Source organism: Mytilus galloprovincialis, chromosome 1, assembly GCF_965363235.1.
Source record: "Mytilus galloprovincialis chromosome 1, xbMytGall1.hap1.1, whole genome shotgun sequence".
Taxonomy (NCBI): domain Eukaryota; kingdom Metazoa; phylum Mollusca; class Bivalvia; order Mytilida; family Mytilidae; genus Mytilus; species Mytilus galloprovincialis.
In genome coordinates this window covers 80005923-80025417 of record NC_134838.1, presented here as the reverse complement: position 1 = coordinate 80025417, position 19495 = coordinate 80005923, and the positions used below count along the sequence as shown (strand labels likewise).

Below are 19495 nucleotides of genomic sequence, written 5' to 3'. Positions count from 1 at the left end.
TACGGTTAAATCCGTTGCATTTGTTTCATCTGTTCTAAGTCAAGAATCTCATGTTCAGTAGTTGTCGTTTGTTGATGTTGTTCATATAAGTGTTGCTCGTTTTTTTATGGATTAGACCGTTGGTGTTCTCGTTTGAATGGGTTTTTCTTTTGCGTCCATGAGAATGACTATTGTGAGATAAACATTGCCACTAACATGTTTAACCCGGCCACATTATTTATGTATGTACCTGTCCCAAGTCAGGAGCCTGTAATTCAGTGATTGTCGTGTTTATGTGTCAAATATTTGTTTTTCATTCATTTTTTTTATATAAATAAGGCCGTTAGTTTTCTCGTTTGAATTGTTTTACATTGTCATATCGGGGCCTTTTACAGCTAAAAATGCGGTATGGGGTTTGCTTATTGTTGAAGGCCGTACGGTAGCTTATTGTTGTTAATGTCTGTGTCATTTTGGCCATCACGAGTTGGTTGGCCGTTATGGAATAACCGTTTCACAAATGATATCGGATATGTTCCTTACGTCGTAACTACAATCCCCTTACCATTCATGAATGTGACCTACCGAATTAGACTATTTACCGGATTTGTTATCACATAATTACACTACTGGACGAAAAAACAACTGTCCATACCAGTAACAGTCGTTGTACGACTGTCTTAGTCTGTGAAAGACTGGTGATGACTGTCAAATCTGTCATATTTCGTTGCAACAGTTCATTTATGTCTGTCTCAACTTTTTTACGGGTTGTGAAAGTCAAAACATGCTACAAACAGTCATTTAAGAACTGTCGCAGTGGTTTACGGTGTTGTCACAGTCAAAATCTATTTATTACAGTGCTTCTAATAGTTGTGGCAGTTGCATAATGTCTGTCCAAACCTTTTAATAGTTGGGACAGTTAAAATTTGTTTGTATCAACTTTTCAGACGTTGATGCAGTCAAAAAATGTTTGTCACAACGTTTTTAGAGTTGGGACAGTCGTTAAATGTTTGTTACAACTTTCTAAAGGTTGGCACAGTCATTAATTGTTTATTACAACTTATAAAAGGTTGACACAGTCGTTAAATGTTTAAAACAAACACTTCATAGGTTGATACAGTCGGTTAATGTTTTTAATTCAAATATTTTAGCGTAACGGTAGGCTATCAGTGTAAAAAAAAATCACATCTCACCCGGCTCTCAAGATTTGATATAGTTGTGAAATAGTCCATAACTTATACTATTGTCGTCTATTGTGCGGTTGTTAACTTTTTTTGCCATTTATTCATTTATTTTGCGATCGTTGTTTGTCTTTTGTCGTTTTCCGTTTATTGCCGTAGCATTGTCCGTTCATTTTTGACATATGTGCGTTTGACTTTAAATAATCCTGTAGGTATCCTTACTTTTTATTTTATAATATCTGTTTTATAACATTTTCGTTCATAACTGGTTTTAAATACCAGAAGCTTTCGTTTAAAATAGAGTTTTAATATTATTGCAGAAGAATGAGAAGATGATAATGGATTCATTCAAATTTATACTTAAAAAAGTTTTGATTAATTCTGCGGAATAGAAAATGTACTACCATGGGTGTACCTGAAATAAATATAAAGATTATGGAGGTAGATTATGACTAAGTTACCAATATTGTACAGCATAATATAACAGTTTTAATTCGAATTACTCCCCGAGGGACATTTCCGATAATTAAAAAAATAATTAATAAAATCTGTCAAGTTTCACTAAAAACGGAAAACAATTCTGCACCGTAAACGATTTACCCTCTTAATTTTTTTGTCGGCAAAAACCCCGGACCTCAGGTCGGCAAACTATATTTTTTACACAGGTAACTACAGATGTTAGACCACACATGTACAATAATCTGAGCTGGAAATTACAATCAGTGAGTAGAAATTAACAATATTTTAAAGCATGTCTATCGAATAATCATGGATCCATAATTTTGACGGGGAAAATGTGCACATTTGTCAGCTGTTTGTTTATCCTACAGATATTGATATACACCGATATGCTATGAATCGACGTTCTACATGTTCTATATCACCACACTCGTGCATAGTTGCATGTTCCAGGGCAAATTAAGGCTTTGAGCTTGTTAAAGTTGTGCATCATTAAAGTCATAAAAGACACCGTTCCCCTCCCCCTATTATCATGTGTGTCATTTAATCCCTTATTTATTTTGCATACATCACCCTGAGTGGAATTTAAAAAAAAGGTTACTCTTGATCTTCATCCTCTTACTGTTATACTCTAACATGTGGGGCATTGGTAAACTTTTATTGAGTGTGATGGCCTTTTAAGTGACCGATAGCCTGATCCAGACACCCCCCTTTTCGTGGGAAAAATTTGGTCGATTATAATATAGGGAATCACTCAAGCATGACTGGATCCGCCGCCCTTTGGTCAATACACCTTATCGCTATTTGTCCGCCATTACTGGATATCACACAGGTTCCCGTAAAATTTTGACGTCACAATACAAAATATATGACGCCACAATGGAAAAGTGATTGTTGTATGCGTCAAAAGTTCAAGCGGCCGGGTCAGCCGGGATTAGCGATAAGGTGTATCAGAGGGCCCCCTCCTTATGAAAAGTTTTGGATCTGCCACTGACCTATACATCATGTAGTGTACATATTGTATGTTAATGTATTGCTAACTCTGGTCCTAAATTTGCATGAAATACTTGTCACTGGACTTTTTATAACCAACAACAAACCAATCTTTACATGTACGTATCCATTTAAATGTGTTTCTTATGCTGGATTTCTAGTATTTCCCAGGTTTTGCTTTATCAGCTGGTAGTTTTTCGTTCTACTAAGAATGCATTGTGACCTCACAATGAAAAAACATGCATAGTACAAAAACATATGATTTTATCATAAAATGTTATGAAAATTATTAACTTAAAGATTAAAAAGTGACTTATTTAGCAAGTGTGCACTTTCATTCAAATTTTGAATAATTCCCAAATCATGGACAACAAAACATTAATATATTTTATAAAATAAGGCATTGAAAGTGAATCGGTATTAGATGGTTTAAAATAGCATTAATCATCAAAATAAAACAAGATTATTGAATTAATGTTTCTGAAACAGTGTGCAGAGTCATAAACAGTTGCCATTTAAACACAGTTGATTAAACAAATTGTGATAATTCAATTAGTAATTGTTTTATCATGTACTTAAAGATTCATATATATATTGAACAAGGGTTGTGTAGGGTGTTGTCTTTTTTCTCAAATTAAAAATTACAATGAATAGAATATCTATTAGAATTTCATCATGTTAATTGCTACATTGTTTTAAATTAAAAAGAAATGAAAAAAAACACATTGTTAAAAGAGCAAAGTTAGCATCATAAATTTATTCTTTTTAGATTTAACATAGAATATTAAATCTCTAAAATTTGTAAACAGTTTGAACCTAAACTATATATTTTCATGTGAAATTTTTATATAAAATGTGCCCTGTTAGCATTGTTTTTCAAAATTCATTTATGCCATACATGTTATCTAACTTACAAGTAGTAACATTCAATGGTCTCTTTATTTATTCCACAATAATTAAAGGACTTTCTAATTATGAGTCATATTTTTCGACAAATGTTCAATTGTGTTTTGGTTACTTTATTGTTGCCTAACTGTTGGGTTAATGCATCATTGATATATATCCTACATCTCATTTGATCATGTGCATTATCATCTGACTTCAGATTTTTTGCATTTTCTATGTAAATATTTTATGTTAACATTCAATATGTCAGAAAAACATAACAAAAAAATCTATCTGTATGCATATTTTTGCATATTTTTTAGGTTAACATTGTATAAGCTTTTTTTTAAAAGTATTTTATGAAGCTCAAAATATTTTTTATAGATACAAATGTATTGTATTATCAAGTAAGTTGTCATAAAATTTACTGTGTTAACTGCATTGTATGTCATGTATGTACATGTCTACTAATTTAGTCTAAAAAAAAATTGTATTCAAATTCAAAATAAATAATTAAAATATTTATAATATATTTACTTAACTTGACCATGCAAATGTGACATTAAAATAGGTAGTAATCAGGATGTTAACAGTGGATAGGTAATAACCATAAATTCTGATATACATGATGTAACTAATATACAAATTAAGACACAATTAGTTTATTGCCTTGGGAATGACATTTAATCTGTCATGGGTATATCGAAGATGATTTTATAATGATGTTCACAAATTATCATGAATATAATTGTCCTCTACAAAATTTTGATAACTTTTTCAAAACAAATTATAATTTAAGAAATATATGACATATATGAAACAGCAGGATATACTACATGTACTATTATTTTGGATATAAAAATGCATATTTTAAAAGTTATCTGAATATTGATTTATTAAAATAGAATTGGGTAAATAAATAAATTAAATAAAAAAAGTGTTGTCTTGGCAAAGCATTATTTAATGCAAGGTGTGATAAAAAGTATACAGGGTAACACAAAAGATGTAAAATTTATGAAACTCAAGGATTTAAAACAGTAACTGGAGGGTTAAGTCTTGGAGCAGTATAGTTACATCATAAAGGTTTATTCATTATATGCACTGGACAAAGAGAAAGTCCATACTTTATAACATAGTAACAGTGAATTTATTTATTTATTTTATTTTTTCATTCCTTAAACTTTTCTTTGTCATGTTTGTAGTATTAATATATTTCATATTAACATGAACATGATGAACAAAAGAAATAACATTGTGTGTTTTAGAGAGGAATAACTATGTCCATGATGTCTGACTTGAAAGAATTGATGAAATAAAGTGTGAGCCTCAATAAGACAGTAACCCTTCAATGAAAGTACACAGTCACACTTAAAAAATCATTAATGTAGGAAAAAAGACCACACCATATATAGAATTTATATTATTATTCGGAAACGTAAAATCTAAAATTTATAAAAATTGAAAGGGAGCTCATGTCAATAGATATAAACAATTCACCAAAATTCCTTGCAAATTTGTGAAAGGATTTTTGATATATCAGAAAACTGAAAAAAACCACCATTTTTATTGAATAAAACCCCATTACTCAGAAAATTAAAATCTAAAATTTATAAAAAAAAAAAAAAGCGATAGGGAGCTCACGTCAATAGATATTGACAATTTCCCAAAGTTTTATGTAAATTGGTTAAAGAGTGTTTGAGTTAATGTCCGACATGTTGACGACAGACGGACAAGAATATACCAAATACATAACTAGATACATAATTCTAAAAACCATGTTTATAGCTAATGGAATTCATTACAAAGGATTATACCCTTAATAAGAAATACCGGATTTGTCAAGGACTTTAATTATTTTAATATTTCATTTACTGTTATCTGTTTTTGTCCATTTCAATTCCTTGTTATCTGTTAAAAGCCAAATCAATTTGCTGTTTTGCTGTTATTGGGACCCCCCTTGCCCCCCTCAATAAACCATGCATGTACTATAAAGTATAATTTTAGTGTCCCTCCTGCAACAAAAGTTGAAGTATGCAAGAATTAGGTATTACAATCTGGCAGTGCCTACCACGTAACCTTTTGTATAAAGCTTCACCAGATACATTTTAGAAGCTTAAAGATCTGGATACGTCTTTATGTTATGAAGTTTCTGTTAGTGACTTGTCCGTTGCACTCTTCAAGCTCTACCCAGTTTTCATAGTACATGTACACTACATGCATGGCATGTACATGTAACTGTTTGAAAAAAAATTATTACTGTTTGAACAGTCATACAGTGAAATACACTCTAAGTCTTACATGTATAACAAGTATATTAATTGAGTTATTAGATAAATTTATATGGTATATTTATATATAGGCATCTTGAAAGGTCTACATGTCTCATTGTCTGTCAGGCAGGGTTCACCTGATCTTGACTTTATAATCTTTATTTCATGGATCAGTGATTAAGGTTACTTAAGTTCCATGTAATTTGTCAAGTTTATTTCTCAGACATGTAAAATACTACAAGCAGTACGAATAGTAGGTCAACTATATATTTGGTGTATGAAATAAGTGTAAGTTGAATATGTTTAATTTCAAGACTTACATCAGATTTGGACCTCATTGAAAATGTCATGGTTCATTGAACAATGCAGTGTTCTCCCCAGAAATTTTGATAGCATCACATTTGGCGTAAAAAAAAATGTATTTTTTTCAATGTAATTTGTCGTGTTGTGGCAATACTCTATTTCCATTATGATATGTGCGTTATTGTTTATTACAAAATGTATTATATTTTTTGTATGCTATAGGTCCTTATTTGGTGAATAAAATATTCTTTTCAACCCTATTCTTTGTGTCAATATTGTTGAATTCATGACTGAGAATACAATTAAACTATAACCATGATAACAGTATTCTCAGTTTATGTTTCTATATTCATAATATTCATTTATAGTTCCAGAAATTATTTTTTCCTCTTGGGCCAAATAAAAATATATGATGGTGTGGTTCCAGTTACCCTACCTACATGACCTACCCAGTTAAAAAAAAATCTTTATCACGTCTATGAAATATATTGGTTCATGGTATTCAATGAATCAGTCCCAGTTGTTTCTTTTTATCAAAATAATATATATTGTTAGCAAATGTATCTAACAAAAAGTCTGTTAATGCTTAGTTTTCTCTTTATGACTTGGGACAGGCACATACATAAATAATGTGGCGGGGTTAAACATGTTAGCGGGATCCAAAGCCTCCCCCTAACCTGGGACAGTGTTATAACAGTACAACATAAGAACGAACTATAAAAATCAGTTGAAAAAGGCTTAACTCATCAGATGGACAAAAATACAAGTGGACGTGGCCGGGTACTTATACATCCCGACACAAAAAGACACAATGAACAAATCTGAGAGTACTCGCAGTTATCTGACAGCTAATTCAAAGCCACTAACAACTAATAAAAAAATCATGCTACATGTGTATAATCAATATGGTAGATACAATAACATGTACATGCATGACATGTATAGAATCACTATTTTTTGGCATATTAGATATTCATAAGTTGTACAAGTTTGATTGTCAGGCTTTAAATCTGACCATGACCTCATTTAATGTTTCATTGGGCAATGTTTAGTTTTCATGGTTTGGATGTTAAGAATGTTTATACATGTAAGTTTATTTCACAGATGCTATAAATCACTAAATTTTGTGTATGGAATGTCAGTTTGTTGGGTGTTCATCATCTGTCTGGCTTGGTTAATTTGACTGTGACTTCATTTTCAAAGGTTATTAAAATGGAAAGTTTGTGTGATACTTGTAGCAAAACCTTCATACATGTATATAGGCAAAGCAAACATGACATTTCAGCATATGTGCACAGTCACTCTTGTTTACATCTGACACCATTGATCATGTCTACCATATTGATTATACACATGTAGCTGCTTTTTGATAACAAAAGTCTGACAACTATCAACAATTGTTATAATTCATTTGATAATACTAGGTATTACAGTCTTGTATAACATGTACATTGTATAATGTACGATAACCAGAATAAGGAGATGTGGTATGAATTTCAATAAGACGACCATCAACCGTAGACCAAGAGATGTAATTGTTAGTAACTGCACAACCTTCAACAATGAGCAAAATCAGTACATGTACCGCATAAGTGTGATAAGGAAAAACCTATAACGGAACTAGCTATATTGGATGATGTAACACAATGTAAACAAGTTTATATGAGAAACCCAAGTTTGATTTTTATACAAAATCAACATTGATACATAAGTGATGACAAATATATTGTGGTTAACCAAAGACTTATACCACCGTGTATCATCGTACAGCGGATATAGGTACTAACCAAGCGGGCATGATCGATTTTGAACTAACACGGTAACGAAAATCTTTGTTTTGTTTTATCAACATTCAGTGTACACGTCTCAACATCTGAAATTCCTGCTCCAAAATAATTTTCGCATCGATTTTTCCCTATTTATAAGACAACTTATATATTCTAATAAGAACAATTAACTTGTAAATGTGCAAATAGGTTATAGATAATGTATATTTTAAGGTTTTTCTTATCAGAACACACCGAGGGGTGTCAGGATTGCTCAAAGAAGGATTTATGTGGTCAGCTAAATACCGTACACAACGATTCTTTTCGGAATAAAATATCGAAAAAAACATATGCAAGAAAGATTTCAATGCCAATTATTGATACAGCTATACTTATTACACACACACAGTGGCCTTCTATCAGAAAAAGAGTTGCAATGAATATAGGATATATGATTAAATAATTTGAATTTGAAAAATTGAAATGGGAAGAATATTTTGGATAAACGTTAGTACGACATCTGATCAACTGAAACCACATAAGAGAATCCGATGTCAGTCTATAGAAAAAAAGTCTAAGATCGGAGTTGAAAGAATACAACAAGTTCTAAACCGTGATGTGAATAAATTAAAGAAGATTTGATTTCCGTGTCTGAAACAATGCGAGTTTTCTTGTTTTGAACATTTAAAATTTTACTGGCGCTAGTTAGTTTGTCGGGTCTTGTACAGTACGTCCATCTACTAGTATCTACAAATACTTTTTTTACATAATATGTATGGTAGATTGGTTGAGAAAAATCCGGTGAAAATATGTTTTTTTCTCGCGAGTGATAATATGTTTTACCTCAATCATGAATGCTGAAGTGCTATTTACATGTATCATGTGTATCAAGTACATTTGAACTTCAAATAGACCATTCGGTACAACATACAATACAAAGTAGAGTTAATTTTGAACTATTAAATAATAAAATACGGTAAAATAAAATAAATTAAATTTAGATAGATTTAATATTTTTTTCCATAGCTGCAAAAGATGTGTTAAATGTTCATCATAGCTTTGATTTTTTTTTGTATGTATAGAAATCAAAATGGTTAATACGGCAATATTTATAATTTTACAAGAAAAAAAATGTAGCCCCAAATATAAGCTCAGAATAAGTGTGTGAAATAAGCCCTCAAGAAAATATTAGGCAGTTTAATATGGGGATAAGTTTGACAAGTGTGTATATTAGGAGTTCCCCGCTAGGTATATCGTGTATGTTGACCGTTATTATGAAGTAATGTGATTCGTAAAACTACGGGTATTGAAAACAACCTTGTATGCATGAATGATTTCACACCTAACTAATTTAAAAAAGAAAATAATTAAATTTGTTATTTAGATAATATTGAAAAATTGTCAACTGTTAATAAAGTTAAGGATACATGTACATTTGGTTACGAATATATTGGGTAACCTTTTTCGATTTATATCTGTTAGTAGTTATCTATTATCTAGTGAAATGGGACGTATCTAGTGCTGGTTCCGATTTTATTTGTTCGAAGAGATTAGAGGCGAGGGAGTGTTAAAAAATTATATCAATTCAGCACATTCACTAAATAACCGAGGAATACAAAAAATGTGTTCAGCGGCAAATATTTCAAAATACTATTTTTTTTTAAAATCAGTATCTATCTACAATTAATGTATTAAATGGGAGTGATAGTTGTTTCTCTTTGTCACAACCTTATATTTCACACGGTAAAATTGTTTTACAAATAATTTAACCTATATCGCTGACTGTCAGACATTTTGTATCCGTGACTTTTAAGTCGACATGACGATCAATGTTTGGAAGTTACGACGCTTATGAATTAGCTATGACTAAACAATGGTTGTAGCTATCATATTTTCACTGTTACAACCTTTTCAGCGTTTAAACAGTTTGTTTAAAACTGTTTCAACGTTTTCCGTGTTGGGACAGTTACTAAATAACTGTTACAACTTTCAAATGGTTGCATCAGTTTTATTACGACTGTGACAATCCTTTAGGCGTTTAATCAGTTTATTTATGACTGTTGCAACGTTTTTCAACTGTTACAACTTTGAAATAGTTGTATCAGTCCTTTATTGACTGTGACAGTTATTCCTTGCGTTGTGGCAGTCGATTTATGTTATAGACAAACAATTTTAAAGTTGGGACAGTTACAAAATAACTGCAGCAGTGAAATTTAACAACTGTTACAACTGTAACAAACATTATTAGTCTTAGAACGACTGTTACTGGTATGGACAGTTGTTTTTTCGTCCAGTAGTGTAAGCAACACGACGGGTGCTGTGTGTGGAACAGGATCTGTTTACCCTTCCGGAGCACCTGAGATCACCCCTAGTTTTTTGGTGGGGTTCGTGTTGTTTATTCTTTAGTTTTCTATGTTGTGTCGTGTGTGCTGTTGTTTGTTTGTCTTTTTCATTTTTAGCCATGGCGTTGTCAGTTTGTTTTAGATTTATGAGTTTGACTGTCCCTTTGGTATCTTTCGTCCCTCTTTTTTTGGTCTCTTGTGACCAGTTGTCTCATTGTCAATCATACAACATCTTCTTTTTTCTAGTATATAAATGAAGGTTTGGATGAGTTTTACATAATTTTGAATAATGGGGAAAATATGAGGAATAGAGACAATTGGGTTGTTTTAAGAATATAAAGGTAAAAGAATAATGGACAAACATTAAGTAAAGAGGTATTGGCCTAACAAGTTGTAAATACAGAATTAAGAGATACCGCTAGAACTTTATTTTAGGTGACATCTAAGCATTAATATTATTTAGCAAATATTTTTTTTAACTTACTTTCCTTTGTTCTTTTCCATCTGCATTTCAAACTGATATAATAAATGGCAAAATCCGTATTGCATGCTGTATCACCACGAGAAACAAATATCAATCGGTATCGCATGCTGTATCACCACCCATGAGACACCAATATCATTCATGAGGACCAAAGGTCCCGAGGGTTGGTATTGGTCTAGTGGTGATAACGCATGCGAATCTGAGGTGGAAGCCTGTCATATTTTAGATATAAAATATCTTGTGTTATCACATATAAAATTATAAATATACTGAACATATGTTCTGGACTTATGTTACCACTCCTGTGTATTGCTCTGTAATAATCTAACTTTCGATTACTGTTTTAACATAATGATGTATTATTTGACCAAATGTTACCACTTAATGTTAATTTATGTATTGATCTGTTTATTATATATTTTGAACAAAATCACATAATATATTAGTGGACATTCATTTGATTCTAAGGTGGTGTCTGGGAGATTCTAGAAATAAATATTCCGGCTCCCATTTTATAATAGTCTTATCACACAAGCAAAATAAATAATCTGGCCCAATATACATTTTTGTAATCATTTTATACAAAGGTACATGTATCAATTATCAACAGAAAATGCGGGAAAAAGTATTATCAGTTGTTGTTTTGAGGGATATATAATATGCAGTGAACGTTCCTCCCTCTTTTTTCGCACATGGATAATAGTTGGCTTGCGCCGAAAGGTGGCAAGAGGAAACCACTACAAATAATGCTCTTCTGCGTAGGTGACTCTTATCAAGAATGTTATCTTTCGGACCAAAGAGAGGGACGGAGATGGAAATGGGATTATTTTAACAAAAATATTTTGCCCCATATTTAACAGCAGTTACATTGACAATCCATGTCAGTTTCTATATTATATAGAATGATTTACTCCGTTTTAGTTTGTTACAAGTACTTATTTTTGCTTAATCGATTAATAGCAATTGAACAGCGGTATACAACTGTTACTTTCATTTAATCAACAAACAAAAAAGGTACTGTAAGCACAGATCTTTATTTAACCATTATCTGACCTTTCGTATAAAACAGGCATTTGGGTTCACTATTACATTTCTTTTTTTTAAAGATAGCAACTTGTTTTTCTTTTTATTAAGTAGTGCAGTGAATTTATGACACGTTCTGTGTTTAATTGCTGTCAAATCAGCCTTTATCCTACACAATAAAAAGTATATAAACAATTTGACGTATATACATAAAATAAAACAGTTTTATTATAATAAGTTATATAATAACATATAGGAGGATAGTCTGTTAGTTGCAAATATTAACACACATATGACAGTAGTTCATGTATCATTGGTTTTCTTAAATCGTAAGATGGATGCACATCTTTATTTTCTGAAGAAACTGTGATATCCCATTCGTTTAAATACACAACCTTATGTTTGATATTGTCGAAAATTTTGAATATCATTTTATCCTGCAAATATCTCACAAAATCATACGGAACACCTTCATTATTATGTTCGAAGTAATGTGGACCTTTAATGAATATTTTTGCGCCAGACACACGATCCAAGAATTTAACTATAGCGTCTTTGGCGTTCATTACATGTTCTTCATAAACTGACAATGGAGCATAACCTATATGTATATACAAATGCAGCACTACGATCGGATTTTTAGAACGTATTACGTTAAGATGATAGCTTGCAGGTTTGAAATGATGTATTGTCGCATTCCGTAAATAGGTGAAAAATGGGAACTCATGCGCAGCCCATGTAACAGTAATGTTGTTTCTCTTATTTGTACTAAACGCTTTAATTGGTTGATGATAACCTTTTAGAGCATCTGCTGTCCGTTTAACCGAGAGTGCAAGATTTAAAAGATCAGCAATTGATAAAAGCCATTCTCTCATTGTAGAATCTCCCACCATGTAAATTTCCCGATTTCTTAGACAGGCTAAATACCTGTTATAACTTGGTTCAACTTTTTTTTGACATAGCAGATTATTCCACTTTTTATTATAAAAATATCCAACTGGGGACGAAATGTTCCATGTGACTGAAGGATTTATTAGACTACACGAGTGCTCTGGATGACCTATGGTTTTATCTGCAAAAAGAAAAACAATTATACACAAATTAAGTGTCCCCAAAAATGCAACTATCTTCATATTAAACAGACATGTTACAAGCTTCACATGAATATAATAAATTTGTTAAGGATTATACATTAGATTTATTTTTTGTGTATGAATATTTTTTTTAAAGCGCCATGAAAACTTGTTTGTCCTTATGTTAGTCACTATCATCCGTGTTTCCAAAATAATATTTTCTAATTGATACCTTGAGTTTACCTTGTTCGATTGTATTGAGACTTAGGGACGACATCAAAAGATCAATGTAAGATAAAAAAAACTTAATTCAAATAGTTTGGGGGGGGGGGGGTTGAACAGCTGCAACATTTGGTTATCCGACATTGATTTTTACATATATCCATATGGGTCAATCAATTTTTCCCAAATTAAGTTAAGAGGGGGGTGGGGGGGGGGGGGGGGGTCAGTGAAAAAACTATGTGAATTAAGTTTTTTATCCTTCATTGAACTTTTGATGTCGTCCCTTAAACAGATGGGAGATATATCGAAAGAAAAATAAATCAATGTTTGGGTCAATAGATCGAAGTACAAGGTCACTGGAAACAGGAAAAAGATATCAGGATGATAACATGGATGTCATTAACTTCATTGAAATAAAACTTATACAGATTGAATATTAAGTGAAGTAAAATATTCTATTGATTTTAAGGTCAAAGTCATGAAAATTGTTCCGAAAATATTTTTTAAGGGAAAGCAGTTTTGAAATGGTTACTCGATGTGCCCTTTTTTAAAAATATAGTGCAGTAGAAGATTCCTTTTGAATTTGGGGCCAACAGATTAAAGGTCAAGGTTCCTCAAAAATTCCCATTTAAAAAAAAATATAGTTGGTGATTGAATCTAGTGTTGGCAGCCAAATTGGCCAATTTACTTACACATCCGACATGTATTTTACTCCGAAATAGTGATTATTTCAAAATATTATGCATACACTTCTGCTCTCGAGCTATGAACAACAAATTTATTTATTTTAGTAAAACATATTTCCGTAATCCATTTTCTGCTTTCAACAAAATTATAATGTTTACTTGTGAACTTTTTTTTTTATTAAACGTCATGTTGACCAAGGTTATAGTTGTCTTTCTAACACTGTTTTATATCCCCCTTTGTTTTTATAAATATTGTGTTTTTATTGTGTCATAGATCAAATTTATTTGTTCAGTGTATGTTTACTCGTTTTTGTTGATATGTCTTTTGATTGAGTTAAACTATTTCAGTTGATATTTAATAGTCCGTCTGTCTATGTTACGATATTACATTAAGGCTAGGATGAATGTTGGTGCCTGTTTAAACGTTTTAACCCGCTGCATTTCCTTGCAACTGTCCTATGTCAGGAACCTATTGTTCAGTGCATTTAGTTTGTTGATGTGGCTCAAGTGTTTCTAGTTTCTCGTTTTTAATATAAATTATACCTGTTTAAAGGGTTTTACACTAGTCATTTGGGGGCTTCGTGTTGAAAGCAATACTTTGATCTAAAGTGGTTTACTTTTTTACAACATGTGACACAAAAGTTGTCATCGTGGCACTCATATCACATCTTCTTATATCTATTTAGAAAACATTGAAACTGTCCCCAAAGGATAAGATTGACAAACATGCTCTAAAGTATTTCCTTAAGCAAATAAGCAAATAATGCCTGTACCAAGTAAGGAATTGTTGTTGTCCACTCGTTCGATTTGTTTTGTAATTTGATTTTGACATGTGCTTAGGGACTTTCAAATTGAATTTTTCTCGGAGTTCAGTTTTTTTGTGATTTTACTTTTTATTGTCATTGGTGTCAGTAACAGGGTGGTTAATTTGTTGTATTTCCCATAAAGATAATAATTGATTCAAAACGAATTCAATTTAAGGTAGCACAACACAAAGATTTTTTTACTTCCAATCACTAACCGTTAAAATGCTGTAACTTTCTTATGAATGCATAGACAATAATAAAAGAGGTATATATAGATAGATAAAAGATTAATCTTTTGAATGGTTGCAATATTTTTATTATGCAATCATTATGCAATCAATTATTATGTAATTAGTGGCAAAATCTAGGTCAGTTCACTTGAATGAATTTAGCTCTATCATCTCTTAAGCTATACAGAAAATTTTAACGAAATCTTAATCAACACAAAGTCATCATGGGCTTCATAAGGGTGACTCAAATTTTCCTTATGGTATTCCATTCTCTCATAAATCTCTAATTGTGTGTAAACATCCTAACCACATAAAAGAAGATAATGTTTGATCCGTTGTAAAATTTGTTTTATACATTCTATCTGAAATCTGAGACACCCTTTCATTTTGTAGATCATGGCTATAGGAACAACATATAATAAAATCAACCCTCTAGGGATACCTACGCAGAAGCTAATTTCATTTGAAAGTGGAAATTTGGTGAAAAACATTTAAGACACAGTTAACATTATAATTGGTTACATAATTGATGCATAATACTAACATTGCATTAATTTAAAAGAATAATCTGTTAGCTATCCAAAACTACCACTTTTATTAATTTTCAAGCATTATTAAGAAAGTTACAGCATTTTAAAACTTGGGAGTTGGAGTTATAAAATCTTTGTATTGTGCTACCTTAAATCAACTTCTAATTTTATTATGTTTACTTCTGAAAAGAAAGTATCACTTATCATGTTTTTTTTCAAAATCTAATAAAAAGTATTGGTCAACAGACATTTTCATGCTACAGGTTGTGCAATAGTTTGTATAAATAACGCAGGGAAAATCCAATGGATTTTTTTTTATAAAAAGAAAACTACGCCATAGACTTTAAAGACAAAATGTGAGAAGATAGCTAATATAACATGTCTTCAAATGAAAGAAAGAAAAAAATGGTTCACCGTATTTGCTTTTTTGCTAGAGATTAAGGTTGGTAAATTCCCAACACTATATTGTAAAAATTACTTTATCCGAGTTACATGTATCTCATCTACTATCTGAGTTATATCCCCGTATGTGGCAAAGTTGAAAAAAAATCAACCAAAAATATGTGTTTTTTTATAGAAAATACAGCCGTAAATATGACAAAACACAAATTTTCTATACTACATTGTAACATGAAAAGTCTTACCCACCAAGTACACATTACTCTTAAAATTTGCACATTTAAAAAAAAAAAAAGATCTAAACCTTTTGTTTTATGCTACTTCAACATTCAAAATGGAGGAAGACACCCCAGTTACCTTAAATAACAATAAATTGTGCAAGAGATATTACCTGTTACCATGGTTACTTTAATAACTTACCACCAAGTACATCAACTTTAATTTCCTTGATGAGTTTATGTCTAGTAGAACTGCAAGTATAAACATTTGTTTTATATTATGTTTACAAACGATCATATAAAAATGTATGTCAAACCGTCACTAAGAGCAAATCACAAAGGTCGTATATGAATACATCTTTTCAATCGAATCACACATATATAATACATCTCTTAAATATATTTTACAATAAAAGAACAAGAAATGTGTAGTAAAAAATAGTTTAGATTATACAGATTGTTTATGCATTTGCATGGCTCAGATACATGCACAAAGGTTATTCCTTTTAATTTGCAAATGCATTCTTTATGACCCTTTGTATGTCAAGTTCTTACAACTTCACATGACGTCACACATATTGAAATGCAAATAGTTATCAAACGTACCAGGATTATAATTTAGTACAGACATTCTTTCTTTGAAATCTGTTTTGTGAGCCAATGAAACAGTTAAAAAAGTAATAATGTCGTATCCTTCTGAGACTAAAATCTGAATCATAAGGACGTCATGACTTATTTGAGAAAGACTATGCAATGCCACAGTATGAATATCGACAGGTTTATATGTATAGGACCATACATTTACTTTCTTATCAGTATATTTTACGGTGGCAGAATGCGGTCATGAAAGAATAAGAATATGTCAGTTCCTCAAGATACTATGGCGTTCACTGAAGATTCTATTTCGTTCCCACCTAAACTTTAGTAATTATCTAAGAACTTCGTATAGATATTCTATATGTTTGAAGAGACAAACAGGAAGTTAGCCAACCATGATATAAAAAAATGATTTTCTGCAGATTGCATTGAGTGTGTAGCTTAATGTAATAACTTTGGTTAGCTTGCTTGCTAGGTGAACGATGAAGTCATTATTAGGTTAGGTACACTACCCTCCTTTCGAAGCAGCCTAGTCCTACAGACAGATAGATTGGTTATCTGTCGTACTAGGCTACTCTTAAAGGAGGGTAGTTTACATAACTTATACATGTAATGACTTCATCGTTCAGCTAGCAAGCAAGCTAACCAAAGATATTATATTAAGCTACACACTCAATGCAATCTGCAGAAAAGCATTTTTTTATATCATGGTTGGCTTACTTTCTGTTTGTATTTTCCAACATATAGAATATCTTTACGAAGTTCTTAGATAATTTCTAAGGTTAACTATTGAAATATTGACTATTAGGTTCATAATTTAAACTGATTTTTTTTAAAGTTTTCTCCTCTTCAAATAGAAGCTATCGCTGCTCAATAACTGTACTGTCGTAGCCTCATTTGCTGGTTCTTTTTCAAGTGGTACTTGTGAAATTAAAAGCTTCAAAGCATAAAAAATACAATATGTATGTGTAATGAAAATAAAAGAAAACCGACCATTGAATGAAAATATTCCCTCAAATGCGGAAATTCCTTGAATATAAAAATGTATTACCTTAAGAACTGCTTCTGTGATTTTGTAAATGTAGGTATCGTCTTATCTCCAATTGGGGCATACCAGTCAGAACAAGTAAACCCAGGTTTATCTGGCAATGAACAAAACCATCTCATTCCATAATTCATTGATGTAAAGTCACAGATGCCGAGTTTTGTCAGTGTGTGAATCCCGCAGATACCTTTAGCAGTCTCTCCACGAGCATTCTTAAAGACTCCTTTTAACGTCCTCAACATTCCATTCTTGTATAGATAGTTTACAAATAGTCCAATAGATTCTTTTTGAAATGACATAGCAATTTTGATGTTCGGAGATCCGCTCCATAATGCCTTTATCACTCCGATATACGTACCATTACCATGATCTACTACATACCCCGCTGAACCTGCACCTTTCCCTTTCTCAGACATCCAAATTTTAATAAAATCACCGCCATCAGTTAAAACGTCACCATTTTTATTATGGAGTATTATTTTAAGCGTTATGATATCACCAGTAGTAAACGTAGCTGATTTATTGTACATTATTTCCACTGTAGATTTCGGTAAATAAACAAGAGATTTTCCGAAATCTAGGCTTTTATACTTCATGTATTTTTTATAATACTTGAAGTCAGTAGCTGTAAACGTTGAGATCTCTCTTTTGGATCCAATGCACAAAATCTGACACCTACAATAATCAACCGAAGTGTAAATATATATATGAACGTAGTTTATATTTTTTCGTTTGGGCTTGTATCATATTTTCCCTCCGGTTTATATGATCCGTTCATCCTACATTGACTCTTAAAATTCAAGAGTCTATCTAAAAATGAGGGTACTTTTTCTAAAAAATGAGGGTACTTTTTATATGCCCTTCCAAACACCGTTTCGATCCCTAACATCACCATGATCACTGAAGAGACATTTATTGTTGAAATCCGGATCTGTTGTACTAAAACAATATTGACACCGTAAGTTTATGGCATAACATCGTGGCCACAAGTTAAGTTTTTTTTCTGTTTAGTATTAAATTTATATTAAGATCCATTTTATAACATATCTTGTGATCAATTTTATTTGGCAATCGCCAAAAGCAGTCAGCAGGGTTAAAGAACATCAGTTGTTCGACCTGTTAGTCAAATGCGTTTTGTTTAGTTTGTGCTGTTTTTAGACCCTTCTACAACGAAATTTGTTTTACATGCACACGTATAAAAATTGCGGTTTTTATCCAACGCAATCATAGGTTTGAACGTAGTTTTCAATTTAGACTCGTTTATATGTTTTCGTTTGGGCTTGTATCATATTTTCCCTCCGGTTTATATGATCCGTTCATCCTTCATTGACTCTTAAAATTCAAGAGTCTATCTAAAAATGAGGGTAATTTTTCTAAAAAATGAGGGTACTTTTTATATGGCCTTCCAAATACCGTTTCGATCCCTAACATCACTGAAGAGACATTTATTGTCGAAATCCGGATCTGGTGTACTAAAAAATATTGACACCGTATGTTTGTGGCATAACATCACAATTTTTTTTGGCAATCGCTAATGCAGTCAGCAGGGTCAAAGAACATCAGTTGTTCGATCTGTTAGTCAATTGCATTTTGTTAAGATATACTTTTTCACTTTTTGGTCTTTTAGAAAATGTTGTTTGTGCTGTTTTTAGACCCTTCTATTTGTTTTACTCGTTTATATATATATATAAGTGTCTAAGAATGTAACTTTAACACACTAATGAGTGTTATAAAATTAGTTGTTATATTTTATATATTATTCACGCAATATTTCGCTAAACAAATTAGCTTCATCGGGCGTGTGCATCTATCTAGGTGAAATCGGATGCATGACAAAAAAATATCTTTGTAGCTTGAGCTACACAAAGTTCGTGTAAAAGTTTAACATATTGATTGATGGTGTATATAAACATATTTTTGTCGTTTATTGTATATAACAATTTTTAAATCTTAACAAATAGTTGTTTTAGTTAAATAGAGTGAAATTCATGATTTATTTCTTTGGTT

General features: G+C 31.5%; 1 protein-coding gene across 1 annotated transcript; it reads right to left on the bottom strand.

Moving 5' to 3' along the window:
- Positions 1–11946: 11946 nt before the first annotated feature.
- LOC143045856 (NXPE family member 4-like) lies at positions 11947–18146 on the bottom strand. Its single transcript, XM_076218703.1, has 3 exons — positions 17495–18146; positions 16049–16098; positions 11947–12754 (listed from the first exon to the last, which is right to left on the bottom strand). The coding sequence occupies exons 1-3, from the start codon at positions 18082–18084 to the stop codon at positions 11964–11966; spliced, it is 1431 nt and encodes a 476-aa protein (XP_076074818.1). The 5' UTR covers positions 18085–18146; the 3' UTR covers positions 11947–11963.
- Positions 18147–19495: the final 1349 nt, after the last annotated feature.